Source organism: Eretmochelys imbricata, chromosome 23 (genome assembly GCF_965152235.1).
Source record: "Eretmochelys imbricata isolate rEreImb1 chromosome 23, rEreImb1.hap1, whole genome shotgun sequence".
Lineage (NCBI taxonomy): Eukaryota > Metazoa > Chordata > Testudines > Cheloniidae > Eretmochelys > Eretmochelys imbricata.
This window is the reverse complement of record NC_135594.1, coordinates 7471575-7498827: the sequence shown is the minus strand read 5'-3', so window position 1 is coordinate 7498827 and position 27253 is coordinate 7471575. Positions and strand designations below refer to the sequence as shown.

Genomic DNA, 27253 nt, shown 5'->3' with positions numbered 1-27253 from the left:
GTTGGGGCTCAGAGGGTGAACAGCCAAGGGGGATCCTGTCAGAGGAAGGACAGGGGGTGGTACCTTTCAATGCAGCCTGGGGCACACGTCCTGTTCTCATGGACACACTTCAGAAGGGCTGCGGACACACTGGAAAGGGCTCAAGGAGCCATGAGAATGATTCCAGGGATGGAAAATCTGCCTTAGAGCGAGCAAGCGAGACTAAAAGCAGCTCAATCTAGCTAATAAACAAGTGTAATTCACCACTGGACAAGGTTGATACAGAGGGAGAAATTCTGGGCTAACTGCGCTGGCATTGCTGTGGCAGGGCTGTGCAGTCTGGTGACCTAACCCATCCGTGAAAGCAGGTTGGCAGCTGCTCTGCGCCAACAGGGCTGAACCAGCCGGAGCACTCTGGGGACTCCATCGCCCTCATACTTCAAAGAAAAATCAAATGAAAAGTGGGCCTTCTTCACAGCCTAGTCTGTTAATTGCACAGCCTTGGCCCCTCCCCCATGCAGCATAGCAAACAGAGTTTAAAAGCCCTAACCCCAACTCCCGAAACTTCCAACAGTCTCTAGATTTTACTCCTTCCCAGCCTCTCCTGGGCATTTCCCCAGACCCCCCGAGGCTATTTCACTGCCTAACCGGTGAAGTTGTCCACCAGGTGCTTCTCAGGCCACTTGCCAAGACCTTGGGTGATCAGGTGAGCGAAGAGCTGTTCCTTGGCACTCTGGTAAGACGCAGCCTGGGTCTAAAGAGGGAGAAAGAGGCACAGTGGGAATTGGCCAGGGCACGGAGGGTTTAACAGACGCTTGAGCAAAAGGGTTTCAGTCTCGCAGTCAGACGTGGGTCAGAATCAGCCCCGTGTTACAGAGCTGGAGCTGGGGGGGACGGAACGGGGACTGAGGCATAAACTGGGGAAGTGATCTGACTAAAGTCACATGCAGAGTTAGTGGCAGATGGGAACAGAACCCCAGAGTCCTGACCCCAAGTCCCCATCCCCTCCTCTTCTAACCACTGGTCCCCTCTTCCCTCCCACAGCTGGGAGCAGAACCCAGGAGTCCTGACTCCTACCATTCTTCCTGACATACCCACTGTGACGAAGTGGGACTGTTCTTAATGTTTCCTCTGAATAGTGGGGGGGTGCCTCAGTTTCCCCTAGGCAGTTCTTAAGTCTCTAGGTGGTGGGGTAAGGGTGTATGATCATTGCAGAGCCCTAGAGGGCAGGTGTGTGCAGGGGTCTGGACACAGAGAATGGCCGACACCCTGTTTCCTGGCAACTGATGGCCTGGGCCCTTCCCCCCTGCAAGGTGAGAGCTAAAGGGATGGAGAACAAAGGAATCCGGTGACCTCCTGGCCCGGGAAAGGAACAAAGCCCAGAGGAGGGGGGCTGGAGAGAGTTTCAGTTTGGGGGCTGGCTGGGACATGGAGTGAAGGGCAGACGTGGTTGTCTGGCTCATTGCCCCCCAAAATGGACCCAGCTGAGGGGTCCCGTTCTCTGCACGTACAAGCTCTGTGTTAGACCATGTTCCTGTCGTTTAATAAACCTCTGTTTTACTGGCTGGCTAAGAGTCACATCTGACTGCGGAGTTGGGGGGCAGGACCCTCTGGCTTCCCCAGGACCCCACCTTAGCGGACTCGCTGTGGGAAGCGCACGGAGGAGCAGAGGATGCTGAATGCTCCGAGGTCAGACCCAGGAAGGTGGAAGCTGTGGGAGCTGTGTGTCCTGCAGACAGGCTGCTCCCAGAAAGGAGACTTCCCCAGAGTCCTGACTGGCTTCATGGGGAGCAGTTCCAGAGCATCACCCGGGGACTCCGTGACACCCACATACCCCATGCTCCTGTGTCTTCCCTTCAGCACTTGGCAGCCCCCCCTTCCCCACCCCGCACAGCGCCCAACCTTGGCTTGGTGGTAAGTGGGCAGCGCCAGCAGAGCATTCTCGTTCATCTGGTGCACCAACTGCCGGAAGTATCGCAGCATGGCAGCTTTGCAGATCTGGCTGGGAAAGACCCGGTCCTCCGCGGCAGGGTTTCTGGAGGGGGGGGGCAGAAGGAGATGCTCAGATAGAGGGGGCAAGGGCAGCTCCAGCTGCTGATCGACAGCCGTGGGTGCCAGCGACCCGGCTTTACCCACAGCCTGGGGACAGACACACCTCTGCCCCAATGCCCCACCACCCGCCCACCCATCCGCAGCCAGTTAACACTGGGGTGTCGGCTGTTCTCTGCCCTTAGGAACCGAGCCGCTCGCTCGTGTCAACACGCTGTGGCCGCACCGGAGGGTGAACCAGGCTCCAGTGCCCAGCTCCAGGGGGATAGAGGTTTGGACTGCAGAGGGGGCTTAGATGGGGGGCACTGCAGGAGGCAGAGACACCATCTGGGGGGAGCCCAAGCACTGTGTTCATGGGGGATCTAACAGAGGAGCTTGGCTTCAGAGAGCAGCCCCTCGGGTACAACCGCCACCCAGTCCATTGGGTTTCATCCCCCAGCATCGCCCATCCTGCTAGCACTACAGGACCAGCCAGGGGACTCAGGGTACCAAGGGGACCCAGAGATTCATTACCCCCCTGCACCGTGATCCCTGTCCCCTCACTCACTTCAGCACGGCCAGCCCAGTGGCGCCGTCCACCCGCTCTGGGGCTGCGTCCCCACGGCACCAGTTGAGGCTGAGCCTGCAGCACTCGGCGCTGGAGCTGAGGGGGCCGACACGGGGCCCCAGGAAGAAGCAGATCTGGTGCTGGGCATAGGGGGCTGGCAGGCCGGCCTCGGGGCCCAGCTGCAGCCGCTCGTTGATGACCCAGTTCAGGGCGGGCTGGTCGGGGCCGGGGTCCGCTGGGCAGGGGGAAGAGAGAGGCAGAGGCAGAGCCATTGCTGCAGGGCCCCTTCCAAGGCACTGAGCCCCCCGCCCTCCTCCCTGCAGCACAGCGCCCCCTTGTGCCACGTTGGCGTCAGCGCTGTGCGGGGAGAGCGCCCCCTACTGAGCCCCCTGCCCCGCTCCCTGCGGCACAGTGCCCTCTTGTGCCACGCTGGCATCAGCGCTGTGCAGGGAGAGCGCCCCCTACTGAGCCCCGCCCCCTCCCTGCAGCACAGCGCCCCCTTGTGCCACGCTGGCATCAGCGCTGTGCAGGGAGAGTGCCCCCTACTGAGCCCCCTGCCCCGCTCCCTGCAGCACAGCACCCCCTTGTGGCACACTGACATCAGCGCCGTGCAGGGAGAGTGCCCCCTACTGAGCCCCCTGCCCCGCTCCCTGCAGCACAGCGCCCCCTTGTGGCACACTGGCATCAGCGCTGTGCAGGGAGAGTGCCCCCTCCTGAGCCCTCCCCCTGCAGCACAGCATCCCCTACTGAGCCCCCCAGTCCCACAGCACAGCATCCCCTTGAGCCATGCTGGCATCAGCGCTGTGCAGGGAGAGCGCCCCCTACTGAGCCCCCTGCCCCGCTCCCTGCAGCACAGCGCCCCCTTGTGCCACGCTGGCGTCAGCGCTGTGCGGGGAGAGCGCCCCCTACTGAGCCCCCTGCCCCGCTCCCTGCGGCACAGCGCCCCCTTGTGCCACACTGGCATCAGCGCTGTGCAGGGAGAGCGCCCCCTCCTGAGCCCTCCCCCTGCAGCACAGCATCCCCTACTGAGCCCCCCAGTCCCACAGCACAGCATCCCCTTGAGCCATGCTGGGGCCAGGGCTGTGCAGGGAGAGTGCCCCCTCCTGAGCTCCCCTTCCCCCCCGCCGCAGCACAGAATCCCCTACTGAGCCCCCCAGTCCCACAGCACAGCATCCCCTTGAGCCATGCTGGGGTCAGGGCTGTGCGGGGAGAGCGCCCCCTACTGAGCCTCCACCCGGCTCCACAGACCCGAGCACCCCCTCACCCACTTCCTCAGCACGGTACCCCCACCGAGCCCCCTCCATGCTCTGCTCCCTGCTGCACAGTGCCCCCTACTAAACCCACCTGCATCATCGTGCTCCCCACGAGCCCTCCACCCCACTCCCTGCAGTCTGGCACTGTTACTGACCCCCCCCCCCCCTGCATTACACCTCCCCACTGAGGCCCCTGGAGCCCAGCACCCTCCACTCAACCCCTCCGCCCAGAGTAGCCTCAGTTCGCACCTAGGATAATGCTGGAGAGGTACAGCGGCTCCATGAAGTGGCTGAGGAGCGCCCCCTGCAGGCCCAGCACGCTCCAGCGGCTCAGCTTGTCGCTGCCGGCGGCGCAGCAGACGCATGCGGCCAGCAGGCTTGGGGGGCAGCTGGGGACAGGCATCAGCGCGCCCTTGGCATGGACGTAGAGGCCGACCGAGGGCTTCCTCCCAGGGAACGGGATGCTGCAGTGAGCAGGGCGGGGGGACGGGCACGGCAGGTCACAGGGGGGCAGGGAACAGGGGCACTGGGCTGGGGGCAGCTCAGGGTTTATCAGCCACTAGAAAGAAGGCTGATTTCTAGGGAAAAAAGACAAACAGGCCCCAACCCCACAGCAGCACGCCCCCAGCATCACCCCATGCCTCTGTCCCTCAGCAGATCCCCACCATCCTGAGCACCACACCCCCAGCATGTCCCTGCCACCCCACTGCCCCACACCTCTGCCCCCCGCCCAGAACTGCCCCTCAGCTCTACCCCACTGCCCTGCCATACCCTAGTACTGCTCCCCAGCTCCCCCATGCTCCTTTGCCCCATGGCCACACCCTGCCCCCTAGCTCTGTCCCACTCCTCTGCCTCCGTCACCGCACTGTTGATCCCCAGCTCTGCCTCCCCAGCCCACCCCCCCACAGCACCACCCCACTCCTGTGTTCCACAGCACTGCCCTGGCACTCCCCAGCACCACCCCACACCCTCGACCCTTCTACCCACCAGCCCCCCGCCCCACCCCCACACTCACGGGAAGTTTTCGGAGGCCCCTGTGGGTGTGCAGCTCAGATACAGGTGCACAAAGACCTTCGGCTTGAGGGCCAGCCGCCCCCCCTCCGCCGAGGGCTGGAAGATGCATTTCTCCTGGTCCGCCGGCTCCTTCACGCTACACCCCAGCAACAGCTGTTTGTACAGGTACCTGCTGGGGGGAGTGGGGAAGCAGAGATCCCCCATCACAGTAGTGACTGGTCCCACAAGAGCTCCAAACTCTGCCCCCGTCCCCACCCCCACAGGATCAGACTGATCTCCCCAACCTTCACATCCATCCATAGAAAACCCACAATGGGACAGAGGACTAGATCCCTTTCTCTGCCCCCCGTTGCTTTAAAACCCAACACTCACCCCAACTTCTCCAGCCCAAATAACACCCTAAATTCATCTCCATCACCAAGGACTCAGCCACCCTGTCCATACAGTAGGTTACAGAAGGCGAGCTAGGAGGCAGGACTCCTGGGTTCTATTCCCAGCTCTGGGAGGGGAGTGGGGTCCAGTAGTTAGAGCAGAGCTGGGGAGTTAGGGTCTGATTCCTGCCTATGGGAGGGACAGAGTCTCCTATTACAACTGCTAGGCTCCATCCTCGATAAGGAGGATCGGGGCCCCTCCCTGACTGTTATAGGCTGGCTCTTCCAGATCCCACCCCCCCGGCCCCCCATCTCTAGCCTGTCCAGCCAGCCTCACATTGCAGCTTAGTGACCGGAGCACTTCTCACCTCTGCAGCGCCCGGCGAGCCACCACCATGCCGTGCATGTCATGGAGCCGCCGGCCACTGAAATCCAGCCAGCCACCGTAGCAGGTATCGCCAGTGCCCAGCGCCACCAGCTCAAAGCTCTCCCTGCAATCCTGCTGCGTGTCCATCACCTCTGCAGGGCAGAGAAGGGTTCAATCACAGTGCTGAGGCGGCAGCGGGGCCAGGGGTAACCTGCCCTCATCACTGCCCCAGCCTCAAACTACTGTGACTCCTCCAGTTTAGTGATCAGAGCCAGGGGCCTGGGAGCCAGGACTCCTGGGTTCTGTTCCCAGCTCAGCGAGGGGAGTGGGCTTGAGTGGTTAAAGAGGGTAGGGGTCTGGGAGCCAGGACTCCTGGGTTCTATTCCTGGTTCTGGGACTTCCGCATCACTTAGAATTTGAAAGAAGGCAGTGGGCAGGTTTCCTAGCTAATATTCCTGGCTCCGACCCTTAAATGACACACCCCTCTGAGAGCTGGGGATAGAACCTAGGAGTCCTGGCTTCCAGCACCAGGGAACGCACCAACCCATTTATCATCAGCCACCCATTTGTTCTTTCATCTGCGGAGGGTTCTCCCCAGTCCATAGACCACCTCCCCACCAATAGGGCTGGGTGCATCTCCCTTGCTGGGGAGAGCACCACCTCTGTCCAACGCACACTGCAGTGTAGCCTGGGTCAGCCCCCGCAGGCCATCAGCTGCCTGGCTGCATATGCTCAACCGGTTCCTTCAAGGTGCCAGGGGAAGGGTGAGCTTCTCCTGCAGCCATCCGGCCTTGGCGGTGGGGCGGGGGCAGGGCCTGACCAGCCAGATGCTCCTCACCTCGCTCCAGGATGAAGGCTGCCACGCTATTCTTACAGCCCCAGTACTGCGGGTCCCCTGCCAGGAGCCGGTCGAACGTGTCGCTGGTGAGGGCCGCACAACGATGCACGTGGGAGAACACAGTTTCTGCAGCAGGGGGACGGGGAATGTGAAGAGAGCAGATCTGGTTCCTGGGCATTGAGGGACTCAGCCCAGGCGCTGCGGTGATGGGCATCAGGATAACCCTCTTATGCCCGGTGGGGGTCAGACCGGGCACACGGGGGAGAGGGAGCAGTGCGACGGAGTCAAACCAGGCACTCGGAGAAGGAGGCGGGGAGCTCAGACTGAGCACACGGAGCAGGGGGGAAGGGGGTATCACTATTCCCCATTTCTGGAAGGGGCGTGGGGGTCTAGTGCTTAGAGCAGGGGTTTGGGGGGAGGGCTGGGAACCAGGATGCCTGGGTTCTACTCCTAGCTTAGTCACTAACTCCCTAGAGATTAAAGGTCTTTGATGCTCAGCATTATCAGCACAGGCTGGGGGTTCTGGGGTCCCCACCTGGCTTTATGGGGCTGGCTGCCCAGTGCTGCTCTGCTCGGAGTCACCTTCAGACTCACCTGGGTTCCCCGTCTCCATATGGAGCAGCTGGCTCGGGGTTTCTGGCGCACGTCCTCAGGAACTGCCACTCACAGGGGACGCAGGGTGGAATCGGCCCAGACAAGGGCTCTGCAGGGGGGACAGACACCAAGGACAGATATTGGCACAGGGTAGGGGGAAATGCAGGCATGAATCTCTCCAGATAAACCCACTGCACCCCCGCCTCACTGCCCACCCCATACAAAGCCATCCAGCCACCCCCTGTACCCCACCTCCTGGCCCCCCATGCTAGGCCATGCCATCCATACACACCCCCATCCTCACTCTACACTATGCCACACCATCCATCCATCCAACCCCAGCCCTTTCTACCAACCCCACACTATGCCATGATGTCCAGCTTTCCCCCCCAGCCTGCAGCCACACACCCGCCCTACTCACCCACCTTGGCTCCCCCCCCAAACAGGGTCCACTCTTCCCCACCCGCTGTTCCATCTCATTCTTGTCTGGTTAAACTGTACTGGGAGCTCCCTGCCATGTGCCAGCCTGTCCCCAAACCACCAGGGGTGATGGCAGAGGCTCCCAGAGTCACGAGACCCCAGCAGAATCTCACCTTGCACCCAAAAGCAAAATACCGTTCCTGTGGTTAGCAAGAAAAGCTCAAAAAATGTAACCCAAGCGTAACTGAGGTAACAATGCTGCCTAAGACCATGGCTGCAAGGGGGAAGCTGCTCGGGATGTGACCAATGCTGCCTGAACCTGCTGACAGCCTGAGCCCACCGAGAACCTGAGCCTATCACTGTGAGGGGGAGCTGCCTCAGCTTCACTGGGTGTTGACTCCAGGCCTTATGCTCCAGGGGGCCTGGCCAACCCCAACCCCCGGGAGCTGTGTGTGACAGGAGGGGGAGAGTGCAGCAGGCCCACACCAGCAGACACACCCCAGCTGCTGGGGCTAGTATGGCCCCCTGCAAGGACTGTCACTCCTGCTGCACCAGAGAAGAGCAGACCCTGTACCACTCCTGGGGATAGGGCCCCATACCAATGCCCTTGCCTCTCGGGGAGGGGAGCGTCACCCCTGTCACTTTGGGTAGGGCAGAGACACAGCGAGGGGGGCAGAGCCCAATGCCATGATGCACCTAGGACTGCGGACTGGTTTAATGCAGTCCTGATAGTTGCTCAACCAAATTCACCCCCACCAGCTGCCCCCTGCACACTAGCACCCCCTGGCCAGGAGGCGCAACCTGGAGAGCCAGGCTCGGGCCAGGGATCCTTCCCCTCCAAGTCCAGGTACTCGCACAGGGACAAGAGCTGGATCCAGAGCTAAGCCCCCAGCCGGTGTTTTTGGTGACCATCTGGTGCAGCCCCTCCATGCCAGCTGAAAGGAGCAAGAGCCCAGCTGTGGGTCAGACAGCAGAATGGGAAATGTGGGGGCTAGGAGGGGACCAGGGCCTGGAATTAGATATGGGGAAGATCAGGAGCTTAGAGCCAAGCATGGGAAGCAGAGTTAGTTCCAGAGTGAGGGAATTAGAGGAGGGGGCAGGATTAGAGATGGGTCCTGGGGAAGCCAATTAGAAGAGGGGGCTAGGTTCATTGCAGGGGGCGGGGGGAATTGGAGGAGAAAGTGGGATTAGTGCCAGAAACAGATTAGGAAGGAGGTGGGATTAGAGGAGGGGGCAGGGTTATAGCCAGGGTAAAGGGAACAGGCAGGTTTAGCTGGGTAGGAGGCAGGATTAGCACCAGAGGCAAATTGGGGAAGGATCTGAGATTACAATTGGAGAAGGATTATTTATTCGGATTGGATAAATAACACTAGAGTCCGTTCCCCCCATCCAGCCTGTGGAGCGGTCAACACATTCAGCAGAACACATTCGCCTGCCCAGCTCTCGGGAACCTTTCTGGTTCCTTTTATCTCTGAAGGCTAGAGAAGGAAAGAGGGGGTGGACAGGGGGCTTAGAGGACAGAGGTGCTGGGGTAGATATTTGGGGGGGGTCTAGGTCAGTGGTTTTCAACCTATGGTACGCAGCTTCCTAGGGGTCTGCAGAGCATGTCTGAGATTTCCAAAGTGCTCCGCACCTCCATTTGAAATGTTTTGGGGGTCCACCAATGAAAAAAAGTTGAAAACCACTGGGCTACAGGAAAGGATGTTAGAGATCAGGGTAGGTACTAGGGGAGGGGGTCTACAAATGGAGGGAGTGGAAGGGTCATGGTGTTTGGGAGAGTCTAGAGGGAGTGCTGGGGGCTCAGGATAGGTGTTTGGAAGGGGACAGAGGCAGGGCTGGGGGCTAGAGGAAGTATGGGGGGGACTAGAAGAGGGGGGATGGGAAATATTTGGAGGCTAGAGGCAGGGCTGGGGGCTAGAAGAGGGGGAATGGGAGATATTTGGGGCTAGGGACGAGGAGGGGTGGAAGGTATTTGGGTGGCAGGTGGTTAGAAGAGGAGGAGGGGATGGGGGAGCTAGAAGAGGAAAGGTGGGAGGTATTGGGGGCAGGGGGCTAGAAGAGGAAGGGGATGGGAGGTATTTGGGGGGCTGGAAGGGTGGGAGGTATTTGGGGAAGGGGGGCTAGAAGAAGGGGGATGGGAGATATTTGGGGCTAGAAGAGGAAGGAAATGGACGATATTGGGGGTGGGGGGCTAGAAAAGAGGGGAGGATGAGAGGTATTGGGGCAGGGGGCTAGAAGAGAAGGGGTGGGAGGTATTTGGGGGCAAGGGGTAGAAGAGGGGGCAGGAATTTGGCAGCAGGGGCTAGAAAAGGGGGAGGGTGGGGGGCATTTGGGGAGAGGGGGCTGGGGGGGGTATTTGGGGGGAACTCAAGGCGGCCCCACCTCCTTTACCCTCTCGCGCTCCAGGCTGCTCCACGTGCTGCTCAAGAGCGGCCTCCCGGAGCCTCGGGGCGCCCTGACACCCGCCCCCGCCCTGGGAAGCTCCGCCCCCCCCCCCGACACAGCCAATAGGAAGAGGAGACAGAGCCCTCACCAATTAGAGCGCAAGAAGGACGCTTCCCCAGCCCCGTGTTTGGGTGGGGGGGGGCAGTGAGCCAGGCACCCCCCTGGGGCGCGGCGGGGCTGCAGTGAGCTAGAGAGACCCTTGGGGTGCAGCGGGTGGCGGGGGCTGCAGTGAGTTAGACCGACGGGGGCTGCAGTCACCAGACCCCCCCCCGGGATGCAGCAGGGAGGGGGGTGCAGGGACACAGGATCTGGTGGCACTTTGTGCAGCCACTGCTGTGATGAGTTGGTGAGCCTCAGCCGACCTGCTGTCACCCACCTCGCAGCTTCCCATCTTGTCTAGGGGCTGCCCTCCCTTTACCCCCTCCGCCGGAGGAATTTATTTCCCTTATAACCACTATGTGTCCCGGACGTCTGGGTGCCGTGTAGCCTTTGTTCTGTAGCAGGGGCCATGTTAACAAAATAATCCCTCGCACAAGACTCAGTCGATGCTTACTGAGGACTTTATTCTGATGACGGGGACCCTGATTTCCAACCTCCCCGGGGGGAACCTTCCCAAATGGGCTCTCTGCTGCTGAGCCACAAGACCGTCCCACTCCCCACCAGCAGGGGCAGGGGTCCCGTGGGTTCTTCTGGTTTGGAGGGAAGTAGAAGATGCATCTCTGGTTTTCGCAGGGCCGATAGAGGGAAAAATCCCTGGTTCCCTGCTCCAGGCACCCAGCAGAGAAGTTGCTGAAGAGGATCTGGCGGGCCTGCAGCACACCGAGAGAGAAGAAAGGTGGTGAGGCCTACAACCAAGGAGCAGAAATAAAAGCTTTGCCATGCATCAACCTGCAGAACTCCCTGCTGCAGGAGGGCCAGATCCTCTCATAGCTTCTGGAGAAGGCCTGGGAGTGGAGCAGGAGCTCAGCTCAGCAAAAACATACGACCCTACCCAGCCCCACGTTCCCATTCTCTTTGACCCCAAAGCCCTGCTTGGCCTCAGCACCCACAATCCCCCATTGCTCCTGCACAACTCCCGTGTCCCATTCTCTGTTACCCAGAATCCCCTGGGGCTCTGCCCAACCCCAGCACCCCAGTCTCTATTTTCCAGAATTCCCTGTAGCCCCTGCCCACACCCAGAGCCCCATTGTTTATTACCCAGAATCCCCAGTGTCCCCTACCCTGCCCCGTAGCTGTCGCCCGCAGGCCCCTGGGGAGCACGAGAAAGCCCATGGGCCATGCACTGCAGCTCATGCTCCTTTCCCATGATGGGAACCAAAGCCTCCTGAAGGGAGTGGAGCTTCGGAGGCAGGATGGGATGAGTCAGAGAACAGGACACAAAGGTGGTGACAGGGAGGTAGGAATTCCCCCTCCACAAACCATCGGCGGCCAAGGCCAAACCCAGCCAGAAAAGGCCAGGGATCCCAAGTGGCGGGGATGAGCCGAGCCCCTCACACCAGGGACAGGGCCCTAGGGAGCCTGTGGGGCAGGAGCGCAAGGAGGTACTTGGTAGCTGTGATTGCAGGACGGGAGGATCCCGGCTCTCTGGATCGCTCTGAGCGAAAGGGAAATGAATTGGGGTCAGCCGGAGTGGGGGGAGGTAAAATCACTCCATGATGCCGGCACTGCAGTGCCACCAGCCTCCTCCATGAGCCCCTATCCCACCTTATAGAGCAGTCCCTGGAGAAAGGGAGCCCCACCTTCCCCATAGGCAGAACCACCCCATGGCAGAGTTCCAATTCACCCCATAATCATCCCCCTGAGAGAGAGTGCTGACCTGCAGATCACCCCTTATAGATCTCCTGAGCGAGAGACCCCAGTACTGTACATCGATCCCCAAAGGGGAGCCGTACTCCTATTACAGATTGTCTCAGCCCCTCTCTATACATCCCCACAACTGGGAGAGCCCCTCACTAGAGATCCCCCACCCAAGAGATCCCCTCACTAGAGATTCCCCACCACTGAGAGATCCCCTCACTATGGATCCCCTCACTAGAGATCCCCAACACTGAGAGATCCCTTCACTATGGATCTCCAACACCAAGATCCCCTAACTAGAGATTCCCCACCACCGAGAGGTCCCCTCACTATGGGGATCCCCACAAGAGATCCCTCACTAGAGATCCCCAACACTGAGAGATCCCCTCATTATGGATCTCCAACACCAAGATCCCGTCACTAGAGATTCCCCACCACTGAGAGATCCCCTCACTGTGGATCCCCACAAGAGATCCCCTCACTAGAGATTCCCCCATGAGAGATCCCCTCACTGTGGATCCCCACTGAGAGAGACCCAACAATGAGAGAACCCCCCCACTAGAGATCCCCCAAAAGAGAGATCTGCAACACTGAGAGAGCCCCTCACTAGAGATTCCCCACCACAGAGAGATCCCCTCACTATGAATCCCCAACACTGAGATCCCCTCACTATGGATCTCCTCACTACAGAGCTCTCAGATTAAGATCCCCTAATAATAGATCCCAACCCTATAGATCCATGCATGAGAGATCCACTTGTGATAGATCCCCCATAGAGTCTCACCTGCCCTATCAGGTGTCCCAATCCCTTGGCCCATAACCAAGAGAGTCTGAACCCCTCTCCAAGCCCCTGCCCCACTGAGAACTTTGCAGTCACCAAGGAGTGTGGGGTGGGGTTTGGAAGTGTCCCCCCCCCAGGGGGTCTATTCTCTCTTGCTCGCGCACCTGGCTGCCAGGCTCACTCTGCGCTCCCATCCCCAGTGCCCGGCTCACCCATTGATGTTGTACATGGTGCGCAGGGCGAGGGCTGCCCCAAAGCACTTGCTGGGGGAGCTCAAGGCCTCCACGCACGCAGCGCAGGTCCTGTGCTTCTGCCTCACTTCTCTCCCGGGGTGGGAGTGGGGTAAATGCCCCTGAAGCAGTCACAACGCCACCCACCCCCACCCCCCAAGACTACATGCTGGGGATCCAGGCTGTGAGGCAGGGGGATCTGCTGGCCGTGGGGTTCCCTGGAGCCTGGTGGGATTCACAAGGAGATCGACTGACACCCCAACCCGTGTACGAGCTCCCGCCTCCCATGCCTACCACCCATGCCTACTGCCCCTTGAGCATCCCTCCCTACGGCCTCCCCACTACCTCCCCTGGCTCTCTCCCCTCCCCTGCAGCTTCCCATCCCCCCAGCTCCTGCCCCGATGCATCCCCCCTCTCTACGCTTTCTCCCCGTAGCTTGCCCCATTCCCTCCCTAGGTTAGTCACAGCTTCGCCCCTGCCAAATTATTGGGAAAGGCTCCAAAGCTGGATTGTCAGGTATTGTTTATTCGGCGGCCATCTTGGTCTGGGATAAGAACAAGGTGACCTCCATGTTGTGGCAGGTTCTTGTTCCCCTAGGCTGAGCAAAAGGCGGGAAAGTAGAAAGAGCGGGAATCTGTTGTTGCTAAGCAACCGGTTCCTATAAAGGCAGATGAGGGGAGGGGTCAGGGGCTCTGGAGCCTTTGGGGGCTCAGGTGTCCGACGCTCTCTCTCTGTGGTGTGGGACCCCCTTTCACACTGGGGACTGGCCTGCAGCAGCCACTCACTAAACAGCACTGTCGGTGGGGGGGGGTTGTTTGTTATTTTCTTTTGGGAAGCACGGACTCGGTCCGATTAGTTAGTTCAGGCATACGACCATAGACAGCGCAGCGAGGGATGGGTGTGGGGAGGGGTCTGAGATAGGGTTACATACCTGTCTTCTACACCTGTGATCCACTGTCGGTGGCCATCGCCGATCCGGATTCTGCAGCCACTCCATCAGCCGCACCTGAAGAAGGCAGAAGACCACCATTGCCTTCTCGAGTGTGTGTGCATAGTCCAAATCTCCAGAGTCCTTAATCCATCCCCCTCCTTTAGTAAATAAAGTGGTGTTCTGAGTTTACGTCCGTGGGGTGGTTTCTTTTGTTCCAGCTCTGATAGACGGGCTTAAGGGGGGACCCAGCGGGAGGTATACTGTAAGGCTCCCCAAAGTCTTTTGATCAGATAGGACCCCTAAAAAATCCTTACAGACTGCTAAAATAGATGCTCCCAGTCTTCTGTAAAAAAGTGTATTGCTCTCCCCAGCTGAGCACTCTGTTTTAGCAAAAGAGTTAGTAACAGAAGGAGCGATGGCGGGGCTAGGAGCCCAGCATGGAGGCTGCTCCAGCATCGCAAGCAGCAGGGCAGTGTAGTGGGACCGGGGGTAGCATGTGGAGTGGGTGGCTCCTGTCTAGAGAGGAAGAGTGGGCTGGAGGCATGGTTAAGATGGACACTCTCCTGCTGGGAGAAGCAGGGACCTATCTGCCTCGTTTGCCCTCTGCCCTGGGTCCTTGAGCTCCCCCACAGACCTGAGAGGGGGCTGCCCAAGGCTGCAGTAGGAAAGGGTGGACAAGTATCCCAGACAGTGCAGAGAGGAGCAGCCCCTGCTGCAGGGTCGGTGAAACTGAGCCAGGGAGCGGCTGGGCCCAGGGAGCTGAAAGAGATCAGGGCCTAGCTCTGGTGCAGATCTTGCAGCCCAGGCTACGCTCTGAGTATGAGGGGATGGTCGCAGCTTGGGGTGGGCGTATCTGGTGATTCACAGCTGGGGTGCACATTTCATTAGAGTGAGCACCCAGGGAATTTTTTTTTTAAAGGCAAACATTTATTGAATACTCAATCATAAAGGACATTTTTATTCATCAAACAAACTAAAGAAACTAAAACTTAACTAAACTTAATGTTTTTTAAATTAACAACTAAACTGTACTTAAAAAATACAAACTTAAAAAATGAGACACAAAATTTCAAATTTTTCTGTAGTGGTAACCAGGCATATACAAAGATACAGTCAATTTTCATTATCTTTAACCAGATAATGAGCTAACCCAAACTGACCAAAACAGATTAAGGTTTCTTCATCTTCCTGTCCTAGAGAATGAGACATCACTCACCAGGTGTTATGGACTTAAATTCCTCAATCACATTGTTGTAATTAACTGACAAAGCCAATTCTTGTTCAATGTACAAAATCATGAGTGAGTCGAGGCGCTGTTGGGACATTGTACTTCTTAGTTTGTTTTTCACATGTGCTAGTTTCGAAAAGGCTCTTTCACATGAACAGCTTGTAACAGCAAAAAGAAAAGGAGTACTTGTGGCACCTTAGAGACTAACCAATTTATTTGAGCATAAGCTTTTGTGAGCTACAGCTCACTTCATCGGATGTGAGCTGTAGCTCACGAAAGCTTATGCTCAAATAAATTGGTTAGTCTCTAAGGTGCCACAAGTACTCCTTTTCTTTTTGTGAATACAGACTAACACGGCTGTTACTCTGAAGCTTGTAACAGGTAAGACTGCAAAGCACTGAATAGATTTGTAAAAGGCCTGGAACATGGAAGACCGATCCAATTCCTTTAGCGAATCAAGCCACTCTCTGGTGGCATTCGTAGTGCTACCTTTAGGAACAGATCCGTCATAACCCCAAAGCAATCCAACTTCAGCTTCCAACTCATCCAAGGACACTTTAAATTTGTTGGCAATGATTCTCATATCGTCCCGGCCAATGTCTAAGCTCAGCAGTTTTCCCATTGCAGTCACAATTTTACAAGTCTCCTGTTCAAATCGCTGGTCAATGCTGGTAATCATTGAGTCTAGGAGTGGGTAAACTGAAGTTATTCTCTCCTGCTCCTCTTTTGTATCAAAGTGATGCTGGGACTCAAACGCATCATCAATACGAGTGGACGTTTTTCTCTTCTTAACTGGAGGAATCGATATATCATTCCCTACACACATTTTCATTGAAAATAGATTGAAAATATTCTGGGCCACTTCTCATCGCAGCAAAAGAGTTACACAATCTTTTCACCCCTGTCATTGCAGTAAGTTGAGATCTGGATAGGGATGGCTCTACCAATTTTGCCGCCCTAAGCAGTCGCCGCTGAATTGCCACCGCCACAAGCCGCTGTGGCAGGAAGAGCAGCGGAGCTGCCGCCGAATTGCTGCTGCGGGACACGGACTGCTGCCCCATTCTAAATGTCGCCCCAAGCACCTGCTTGGAAAACTGGTGCCTGGAGCCAGCCCTGGATCTGGAGCTTGAAGAGCCTTACTCACTTTTACCACCATCTGGAGAATAGGGTGCAACATGTGAAGGGCAAAGATGAACTTGAATGAATTTAGTTCATGGATAAGGCCCCTGGCTTTTATTTTAGCATCAGCAAGGCGAGTTGTTTCGATAATCTCTTGTAAAGCTTGTAAAATGATGGAGTAGTTTTGCTTTCCAGCAGCCACTGCTTCTGCTCTGCATGCCCATCTTGTGTTTGACAGGGACTTCAAAGTTTTCAACTGGGATCCTACTTCTTGTAAAATCTTCTCCATTACTGCATGTCGCACAGGACTCCCCTCCGTGAAGGCATAAAGAGTCTGAATAACATGGAAAAAATCAAAGACAGTTCTGTTCTGTTTACTAGCAGTGCATGCATCTTCTAGGATGAGGTTCAAACAATGCACATAGCAGTGTACATGGAGTATTTCACTGTTTCTTTCTTTACATTTCATTTGAACTCCCACAGTACATCCAGACATAGTAGACGCGCCATCAAAACAGACAGACATCACTGATGTCCAGTCAATTTTAAGAATGCCAAGGACGTCATTTAACTGGTCAAAAATAGACTGAGCATCAACTGTTAATAGTCTCTGACCAGACACAAAATGTTCAGCTGGACTATGTTTTTCATTGTCAAAATACCGCACCACAATGGACATCTGTTCATGGTGTCCACAGTCAGTAGTGTCATTGGCAATTATTGAGACCATTTTTTCCATTTAGTGAAGACACAATCTTTTGTTGCACAACACTGTGCAAGGCTACAATTAAATCATTTTGGATGTAATTACTCAGAGAGGTAGCGTTTCAAGGAGATTGTTGCACATGCTTTGCCATTATGGGATCATATTTTTGGAGCATATTGACAAGATTTAGAAATAAACCTTTCTCAAAACTGTCAGCTTTTTCATTGTGACCCCTGAATGGTCTCCCACCTTTCACCAAACACAGAACAATGTCAATCAGTTGCTCCATTACACTTCGGTTATGGCACCGTTCTTCTTCTTGTTTAGACAGATAATCCTGCTTGCCCTCATCCAACAATATATCAATAGGTTTCCCTTCATTAAAACTTGACCATGAAGAACAGCTCAACACATGAGATTTTGACAGTCGGTGGTTTTAAAAACATTCGTTGGCCTTATATCAGTTTCTGAATCCCTTATCAATAAATGCTTCTTTGTTTATTCCCTATTTTACTTCTAGGAAACATACTCAATCTAGGCTAATAAGGACCTCTAGATAATCGAGACTGGCGTTCTAATCTATTTTTTGGAATATCACAGACCGGGTCATCAGATGGAATGTTTGATGGCTTTGAATAGGAACTATACTGACCTGAACTAAGAGACAAAGTCTGTTACTGTTGGTCATTACTCAGTTTATTGCACACACTGGAACTGGTGGCGGCATTATCTTCATGTAAGTTCTTAACCAAGGAGTCCAAGGTATTTGCACTTCTATCAGCACATTCATTATAATTCAGTTTGCTCCTTTTCTTATATTAACAATGAACGGATCCATATTTTAAAATTAAAAGGGGGTATCATACGACTGAATTAAAACATAAAGCCACGGGCTTGATATGCTATTTCAGTAGAGTACGCGCAACAAAGATTACAAACACTGTAGACACTGTGCTGGGCATGCCTGACGCGGCTGCTTATATAGCTCAAAGAATTTTCTAGAATAGTAGTCGGAGGGGGAGGGGAGGACCAATGGTAATATGGTGCCGCAGTAGTGGGGACGCATGCTGTGAGCGAACACGGGCTTTCTATACATTTCCACAACATCTATATTATGCAAGTCGGCGCTTATTGCATAGTACAACATAATACAACTGCAAAACTAAGCATTTCTGATGGTATCTTCTAGACTGAGTCCCATTGGGTAGATAGAAAGATTAACCTAAATAATCTATACAGAAGCCTGTGGAACCCCATAAAATTGGGTCCCTAATCCATGAACTATTGGAACTCATTTACAAAACTTTTCTTAAACATTACATTAATATATTGTCTCATACTATAGAATTAGAATTCATAATCCCTATTGCATGATGAGATATAATGTATCTTAATTAAAACTATCTTTAGATATGTTTTTTCCTCAAAAATCCAATTTAAATTTTAAAAAATCCAATATTTTTGATTTTTTTAAAAGTCATTGATTTTTATCCACCCTAACAGCTGGGCATGGTGGGGATGGGGGGACGGGAAGGATTGGTCCCCAGCTGGAGCAAGGCAAGGGCCAGAGCACAGCGGGGCATGGGGGGGATTGGTCACCAGCTGGGGTGTGTGGGGTGCAGGCGTCAGGGCAGAGGGCTAGGGTGTGTGAGGGGGGTGCAGGAATCACAGCAGGGTGTAGGAGGGGGGTGCAGGAGTCAGGGCTGGGGTTGGGGGGTGCAGGAGTCAGGACAGAGGGCTGCGGTGTGGGAGGGGGCTGCAGGAGTCAGGGCAGGGTGTGGGAGGGGGCTGCAGAAGTCAGGGCAGAGGGCTGGGGTGTGTAAAGGGGTGCAGGAGCCAAGGCAGGGTGTGGGGGGGGTGCAGGAGTCAGGGCAGGGTGTGGGGGGGGTGCAGGAGTCAGGGCAGGGGTTGGGGGTGCAAGGGGGTGCAGAAGTCAGGGCAGGGGTTGGGGGGTGCAGGAGTCAGGGCAGGGGGCTGGGGTGTGTGAGGGGGGTGCAGGAGTCACAGCAAGGTGTAGGAGGGGGGTGCAGGAGTCAGGGCAAGGGTTGGGGGGTGCAGGAGTCAGGGCAGGGTGTGGGGGGTGCAGGAGTCAGGGCAGAGGGCTGGGTGTGTGAGGGGGGTGATGGGCTGGGGGTGCTCCCAGCCCCCTGCCCTGAGCGGTTCACAGCAGGGGGCTGGAGGGGGTATACCCCGGTTCCACCCCGTTCCCCGAGGCCCTGCCCCCGCCTCTTCTCCACCTCCCCCTCTCTCTGCCCGGCACGCCACGGACCGGCGGCAGGGAGCGGAGTGCGGGCGAGTCCGCAGCGCGCTGGGGGAAGAGGCGGGAGCTCGGCTGCCGCGGAGCAGCAGGACCGAGCCCGGGCCGCAGCCCCACCACGCTTCTGCCCCGCAGGGGAGAGCAGGGGCGGAGAAGAGGGGCTGGCCCCCCCCTACCCCGGACTCCCCCGCCCCCATCTCCGGCCGCCCCCTTTTTTTTTCTGCGCTTGGGGCGCCCTGATTAGGGTGTGACCGGGCACGCCCGCCACACCCGCTGCGCACGCCTATGGCGGTGACCGGGGGCTTGGGGCAGGGCTCCTCTGGGGGGACTTGGGGGGCAGGTGTCTGGGGGGACATGGCGGAGGCATGGAGAGCAGGTGTCTGGAGGGGCAGGCACAGGGGACAGGTGTCGGGGGGCAGGGGGAAGGTAGGGAGGGGCAAGTGTGGGGGGCAGGTATCTGGGAGCAGAGCGTAGGCGAGGGGAGGCAGGTGTCTGGGGGGGCAGGGGGAGGTGTGGGGGGGCAGGTGTTGGGGGCAGGGTGGAGGTGCGAGGGGGCAGATGTCGGGGGACAGAGCGGAGGCGCGGGGGGCAGGTGTCTGGGGGGGCAGGGCGGAGGTGTGGGGAGCAGGGCGGGTGGCACATCTCGGAGGGAGCCCAGGGCGGAGGCCCAGGGAGCAGCTGTCGGGGTCGGAGGGGCGGGGAGGAGCGGGGGGGGCAAATGTCGGGAGGGGGAGGTGTGGGGGGGGGCTGGTGTCCGGGGGAGGGGCAGGGGGAGGTGTGGGGGGGGGCTGGTGTCCGGGGGAGGGGCAGGGGGAGGTGTGGGGGGGGGCTGGTGTCCGGGGGAGGGGCAGGGGGAGGTGCGAGGGGGCAGGTGTCGGGGGGGCAGGGCGGGTGGCACATCTCGGAGGGGGCCCAGGGGGCAGGTGTCGGAGGAGCGCGGAGGGGCTGGTGTCTGGGGGGGACAAAGCGGCGGGGGGCGGGGCTATGCCGGGTCTGGGGGAGCTGGGCGGGGCCGCGGGGGGCGGAACCAGACGGGCGGTTCGTGTTCCCGGCCGGGCTCTGTTCGCTGCTGCACCAAGTCACCGATCTCCGGAAGCCGCCCGAGACCGGCCGCCGCAGAGTGAGGCCGGGCCGGAGCCTCCGGATCTGACTCGGACCGGCCGGGGTGCGAGCGGGGTGTAGCCTAGGGAGCGCGGGGGGTGGCGCCTGGGGGAGATCTCGGGGGAGCGGGGGGCTGCTATAGGGTGGGGTGAGGGGGCGGTAATTGGGAGTTCGGGGTCTGGGTGTATCGGGGCTGGGGGGATGGGGTATCTCCGGAGGGAGCTGGGGGTTACTCGGGGGGGGCATGGTGGGGGTGCTGGTAGGGGAATCTCTGGGGGAGGGGGGAGTGGCAGCTGGGGGATGGGTGTATTGGGGGTTGGTTACTCGGGGGGGTTATGGGGGGTACTGGTAGGGGTATCTCTGGGGGGAGGGGGGAGTGGCGGCTGGGGGATTGGTGTATCAAGATGGTTGCCCGTAGGGGTTAATTCTGCGGGGAAGGCAGGGGTGGGTGGCAGCCGGGGGCCTGCCCTTCCCAAGCAGGTCTGTGGTAGGGATGTAAAAGTTTAACCAGTAAGCATCAGTCTAACCGTTAACCCCTGCTGCTGGCCGGAGCCCAGGACGCTGCTGCTGTCCCAGGGGCAGCAGCCGGGACCCCTGGGTCCAGCATCCCCAGGCACGGGCGCTAGGGCCCCATGTAAAACCTGGGGGTGTTGCAGCACCCTCTGCACCGCTAGTTCCCCGGTTAAACGTGTAACTGATAAAATTGTAATCGGTTGCACGGTTACTTTTTTTAACTGCTGTTTACATCCCGAGTCTGTGGAAGGCATTGCTCTAGCATGGCACTTATGCTGCCAGCTCACATGTTGCTGCCTTTGCCCCCAGGAGCCTGCCATGAAGGTGCCAGTCAGCGTCACCCGCCTGCCCCGTGGGCCGGATGGCACAAGCCGCGGCTTTGACCCCAACTCCCCTCGGTACCAGGCTCTGAGCCCCATCAGCATCTCCACTGTGGGCTGTGGGAACGAGGCGGATCTGGAGCGGGAGCAGCAGGGCCGCATGGCTCTGCGGGAGCGGTACCTGCGCAGCCTGTTTGCCATGGTTGGCCGCACCATCCACTTCACAATGTACGAGAGAGTCAATGTCTCGGCCTTCTTCGACGCCTCAGACATTGACATCTTGAACTTCCAGGTGTCCGACCTGCAGACCCCGCTGGGCGTGCACAGGGAGGCGCTGCTCCGCTGCTCGGACATCATCTCCTACGCCTTCGAGCTGTGACTGCCACAGGCACCCTGCCCCCCCACCTGTCCTGCTTTCTAATAAAAACACGCTCGGGTACAGCTTGCAGAGTTCTTTCTTCGCCTTTCAGAGTGGAGGTGAATTTTCAGGCCCCTGCATCATAGCTGGAAAGTGGTGCTTCCCCTCCACCCATTTGTGCTGCTCTGGAGATGGCCCTGAATTGGAGTGGAAATGAGCTTGGGGGCTGGGGGTGCGTGGAGCTGCATCCATTTGGCACAACTCATCTGTTTCTTTTATCTGCTAGTTATGGAAACAAGATATCCCATTCCCTTGGCTAATCCGCTTGGCGCCACTGAATAGAACCCCTAAAAGTTTCCATCACTTTGGAGCACAGAGGCCAAAATGATCATTCTGCAAATAGCTCATGATCACCAAATCTGCTCGCTGAAGGTTACCGGTCTGGGTGGCTCAGTGAGCACCTGGCATCCTTGTTATTGGCTGTGAGTAACTTACGAGCACCTATTCAAATAGGGGAAGAAACCTGAGGAACTTGTCTATCACTGCTGCACCCCTCCCCTCCCCTCCTCTCCCTTCTGTCTAGACATCCGACCCAGTGTGGGATCCATGAATAGCAGAGGAGGGATGGATATTTTGGCAGTAAAACCAAAGTCTCCCTATTTCTGCCTGCTGTAAGGTTTGAACTGCCAGCCCCTTGGGCCTGTGTAGAACATAGTGTGGGGCAAGGTGCAGAGCAGAACTGGGATGTACAGAGGTGAGGCCTGTGCCACTGTGACAGCCCAGGCAGTGTTAGAAGATGTCAGCCCATGTGGACTGTGATTGAGGTGAGGCTGAAAAGTAATAGGATGAAGCGGAGCACATAATAATCTCAGATGAATGTGAGCCAGAAGCAAGGTCTCAGGCTGTGCTCTGGTCTCCCGGGGAAGCTGCTAGAAATCTGCAGAGCACCATTGCGCATGGACAGAGGGGTAGCCTACTAGATGCAGTAGGATTTTCCAGCTCCAACTTCTTTCAGATTGTAGTTAATATCTGATCTCCCTGGTTCCTTTTGGCCAGTTCAGAAGGGCAAGAGGACCCCACTGGCTTGCAGGGGGAGACTGCAGGTTCTTGTGGCTGCATGGATTATTGGCCTGGTGGGACAGAGAGCGGTTGAGCTTAGCCGTTTGAGATTAAACTTGGCAAGCTAATGTGCTCTGTGATTTGGCATCAGTGGAGCAGGGATTTCAACTCTCTGCTCTGGAACCTGCCATGGGGCTCACTCCTGTGACCTGGAAATGAGCTAATTGGCCAAGGTTTTCGGTAGTGACTAATAGTTCAATTTGCACTCCTTAGGAATCCAGTGGGAGATGTCGTAGATATACCTGATTTTCAGAACCTGCAGAGGACTCTGAAGATCAGGCCCTTTAAGGTAACTTAGATTGAAATTCAGGCCCCTACTTATCCATCCCAGAGTCACATTAGTTTTTTTGGCCACAGCATCAGTCTGGGAGTTCATGTTCCGCCGATTAGCCCTCCCCCTCAAAAAAACACTTTCAGAGTTACAGCTTCCCAGGCTGGGGGACTATCCTGTAGGTATGGCCTGCATTCTTTGTTCCTAGGTTTACACTGAGCTGCATTAAAACACACAGTGTTTCCTTGCACCCAGTTTATCAAGCCATCCAGGTTGCTCTGAATCAGCAACCTGTCCTCTTCATTTACCGCTCCCCCAATTTTTGTGTCATCTGCAAACTTTTTCAGTGATGATTTTGTTTTGTTCCAGGTCATTAATAAAAATGTTAAAGAGGAAGAGGGGCCAAGCAGCAAGCCGTGCCCCCTGAAACACAAGGATTTTTAATACAGGCAGCATGAGACCCAGCATGTGTCACTGTACTTGAAGTCTCCCGTGATCAGTGTTTTCCCTACATTTTACAGATAGGTGTGTAAGGAGCCAGTCAGCTTGTTCCCTAGTGTGTGGTGGGCTGTTGCAGACACCAACTAATACCCCATCTTGTGCTTTATCTGCTAGACATTGATCCGTAAGCGTTCACCGTCACTTTCTTCTGTTATCAATGTCTCAAACAGCTAATGCCCTTTTTGACATCAAGCTCCCCTCCCCTTTTGCCCATTTTAGTCCTCCTACTAAATAGGTTATAATCATTGGTTTGTAACATCCTAAGCATGCAGATCATTCCCACAGGTTTCACTAATACCAACCAGATCAAATTAGCAGGAGTGTTATAAGCAACACACAAGAAGTAATTCTTCTGCTCTACTCTGCTGCTTAGGCCTCAACTAGAGTACTGTGTCCAGTTCTGGGCGCCACATTTCAGGAAAGATGTGGACAAATTGGAGAAAGTCCAGAGAAGAGCAACAAACTGATCCAAGGACTAGAACAGTGGTTCTCAACCAGGGATACGTGTACTCCTGGGGTACTCAGAGGTTTTCCAGGGGGTACAGCAACTCATCTAGCTATCATCTACCCTGGCCTATACTTTAAGAATGTAAGGTATATGTTTATCATTTCGCTAGTTATAGAGGTATAAAAGAAAAAATCAAAATCACTGCCTGCCTGTGTAAGGGCCTTCTATCACTGGGACAGTCTGAGGCCCTGTTCTTACTTTAACAACAGGCTATATAAAAAGCACTAGCAAAGTCAGCACACCCTAAAATTTCAGACAATGACTTGTTCATACTTTCTATATACTATACACTGAAATGTACAATATGTATATTCCAATTGATATAATTATATGGTAAAAATGAGAAAGTAAGCCATTTTTCAGTAATCGTGTGGTGACACTTCTGTATTTCTATGTCTGATTTTGTAAGCAAGTAGTTTTTAAGTGAGGTGAAACTTGGGGGTACACAGGACAAATCAGACACCTGAAAGGGATACAGTAGTCTAGAAAGGTTTTGAACCACCAGTCTAGAAAACATGACCTATGTGGGAAGATTGAAAAAACTGGGTTTCTTTAGTCTGGGGAAGAAAGATGGGACATAACGGTTTTCAAGTACACAAAAGGTTGTTACAAAAAGGAGGGAGAAAAATTGTTCTTGTTAACCTCTGAGGACAGGAGTAGAAGCTATAGCTTTAAATTGAAGCAAGGGCTGTTTAGGTTGGACATTAGGGAAAACTTCCTGTCAGGATAGTTAAGCACTGGAATAAATTACCGACTGAGGTTGTGGAATCTCCGTCATTGGAGATTTTTAAGAACAGGTTAGATGAACACCTGTCAGGGATGGTCTAGATAATACTTTGTCCTGCCAGGAGTGCAGGGGACTGGACTAGATGACCTCTCAATGTCCCTTCCAGTCCTAGGATTCTATGAATTGCAATTCTTCTTGGTTTGTTATCCAGTCTCCTTGCAGTGGTGTAGTGGCATTTAAAGAGCTAGGTAATGGCATGCTGCAGGTACCAGAGTAGGCACTTGGTTTGGATTCCCACCCGTACGTGTACATAAGTTGTTCTGGTTTAACACTTCCATCAGTTTAAACCCTACTTACAGCAGGTGAGCTTGCACCTGCCATATACAGGTTTAGTAGCCACAAGTCCATACCCAACTGGAACAGAACCTTTCCAGAGAAAAGGCCCAGGCTAGCGCATGGAGACCTCATAGCCTCGTGTTAGGATATAGATATTTAGGCCTGTCTGCAAAGGCCTATACCAGGACTCAGCAACCTTTCAGAAATGGTGTGCCGAGTCTTCATTTATTCACTAAAATTTAAGGTTTCGCGTGCCAGTAATAAGAATCCATGCGATCCATGCTGAGCTGTGCCCCCTCTTGGCCCTGTCTGCACCCCTCACTGCCCCAGGCTGGGGCCAGAGGGCCACAGCTGGGGGAAGCTGCAGAGTCCTGGGCCGAGGCCAGGAGCAGAGCCCCAGGATGGCAGCAGAGCCCCACCAAGACCAGTGGCCAGGACTGGCAGTGGGGCTGGCAGACGGAACCCCAGCTGGCAGGGGGCCGGCGGCCGGTACATCAGTCCAGCAGTGGCGCCCCCCCGGACCAATGGCTGGGACATGGGCCCAGCAGCAGGCTGAGGGGGCCAGCGGACAGAACCCCAGGTGGCAGTGGGCCAGCACCTCAGGCCAGCTGCGGAGCGCCTGGGACCAGTGGCTGGGACCTGGGACCAGCAGTGGGCCGAGCAGGGCCGGTGGACAGAACCCCGGCTAGCAGGGGCCAGTGGCGGAGCCCCCAGGACTGGTGGCCAGGACCCAGGCAGCATGAGGGCCATTGAAAATCTGTGGCATGCATGCCAAAGGCGGTACGCAAGCTGGTTGCCTACCCCAGCCTATACTTTAAGAATGTAGGTATATGTTTATCATTTTGCTAGTTATAGAGGAATAAAAGAATCAAAATCACTGTCTGCCTGTGTAAGGGCCTTCTCTCACTGGGACAGTCTGAGGCCCTGTTCTTAAGGTAAGGCCTTTGGTTAAGCAGCAGAGGCAGCCAGAAGCTGGGAAGTGTATGGTGTCATGCTCGCATTCCAAACTAGTCATACTGAAATAAGGCAATCTGGGGCTGTTAGAAAGGTGATCCGATCTATCGCCTCCAGATAAAGGGAAGAGCCTAGAAGATGTAAAAGGAAATTTAGTTTGATAGTTTTCTGTTTGGTAGGAAGTCACTTATCAAGAGACATAGTTAGGAAACCCTTATGTCTTTATAGATGTGGTTGTGAAATCCTCACTTCTAATTTGTTTTGTCATAGTTCCTACTTTGCTATTGTTTATTTGTATGGTCTGTGTCTGGTTCTGTGATTGTTTGTCTGCTGTATAATTAATTTTGCTGGGTGTAAGCTAATTAAGGTGGTGGGATATAGTTGGTTAGCTAATCATGTTACGATATATTAAGATTGGTTAAGGTATAACTGAGACTATTACTATATAAATTAGGGGCAAACAGGAAGTAAGTTGGGATTCGAAAATAAGGAAAACGGAACTTGGATTTAAGCTTGGTGAAAGTTCACCCCAATAAACATCAAATTGTTTGCACCTTCGGACTTTGGGTATTAGTGCTCTCTATTCATGCGAGAAGGACCAGGCGAATGGGAGGGTGAAGAAATAAGCCCTCTAACACACTGGAAGGAGCCTCCCCTCTCAGCACACTAGGCATACCCTAACAGCACCCAATAGCCCATCGAGCAGAGAGGGCCTGGGGTGGAGGAATCTGACCTTTCCTTCGGAAAGCCACAGCCTAAGCCACCCGGGGTCCTCCAAGCCTTACTCCTTCTGCTGCCTGCAGGGACAGGCCACAGCCATTCCAAAGGGAAGGGCATGGCTTACAGCTATTGCCCCCTAACCCCAATTTCCAGGGTGCGAGCTGGTTGCCTTACACTGCAGACCCACTCCCCTTCTCACAAAGTCAAACTGCTCAGCTCCACCCCTGCCCTGCCCCGTCACAGGAAAGCTCGGCAGTTACCCTGGGTGCAGGTCCTTGTAGAGACTGATCTGAGGCCTCGTCCTATATGTCCAGTTTAAGGCTCCTGCAAGGGCTAAGGAGGATTTTTTATTATTATCCGATACTGGCATCTTAAAAACAGAACAGCAATGTACAGCTTTGCTACACAGCAGGGCTGGCGGGGCCTGCTGAGCCGACCACACCACAGGGGGCAGAGACCAGGGCTGCGCTGGGACCCACGCTCTAATGGCGGTAGTGAGGGCTTCTGGACCGGGAGCGGGAACGCCTGCAAAGGGAGAAGACAAGCTGGTTAAAGCAAGGAGGGGAATGCGCAGAGGGGGCCGGCGCTGCCCCCCTTCCTATAGGGGGCAGCAGAGCTACATCAACCTCTCTGGTCCATGAAAAAGCCTGACACGGGACTCCCTGCATTTGACTCCCTCCCGTCTGCTGAAGCCAGCCGCACACAGGGACTGGGCCATTCGATTCTCCCACCTATGCAGGACGACTCTGCACAGGGCAGCCAAGCTTTCACAGACACAGCTGGCTGAGTGCACCTGAGCCTGCCCTCAGCACAGCCAGCCTTGCCCTCCCCTGCTGCAGGGCCAGGACACCCCCTGCCTTGGCATGCAGGTGAACAACCAAGGGTGTGAGCAGGGCCAG

The 27253-nt window shown here is 55.7% G+C and overlaps 3 protein-coding genes across 5 annotated transcripts in view; 1 reads left to right on the top strand and 2 right to left on the bottom strand.

The window, feature by feature from the left end:
- Positions 1-622: 622 nt before the first annotated feature.
- Positions 623-8362, bottom strand: ADAD2 (adenosine deaminase domain containing 2). Its single transcript, XM_077840059.1, is given in 10 exon segments — positions 623-733; positions 1882-2014; positions 2576-2810; positions 4078-4292; positions 4844-5011; positions 5582-5732; positions 6419-6544; positions 7013-7049; positions 7051-7119; positions 8234-8362. Coding segments are annotated over 10 exon segments (1374 nt in total).
- An 11574-nt stretch (positions 8363-19936) lies between these two features.
- Positions 19937-21301, top strand: GEMIN7 (gem nuclear organelle associated protein 7). The gene is made up of 2 exons (XM_077840246.1): positions 19937-20091; positions 20850-21301. The coding sequence occupies exon 2, from the start codon at positions 20859-20861 to the stop codon at positions 21237-21239; it is 381 nt and encodes a 126-aa protein (XP_077696372.1). The 5' UTR covers positions 19937-20091; positions 20850-20858; the 3' UTR covers positions 21240-21301.
- A 5380-nt stretch (positions 21302-26681) lies between these two features.
- Positions 26682-27253, bottom strand: part of CLASRP (CLK4 associating serine/arginine rich protein) — a 40375-nt gene continuing 39803 nt past the window's right edge. For all 3 annotated transcript variants that reach the window (XM_077840721.1, XM_077840720.1, XM_077840722.1), the window contains one exon: positions 26682-26879. In XM_077840721.1, coding sequence (XP_077696847.1) covers positions 26837-26879 — 43 coding nt within the window. In that variant the 3' untranslated portion in view covers positions 26682-26836. The remainder of the gene's footprint in view (positions 26880-27253) is intronic.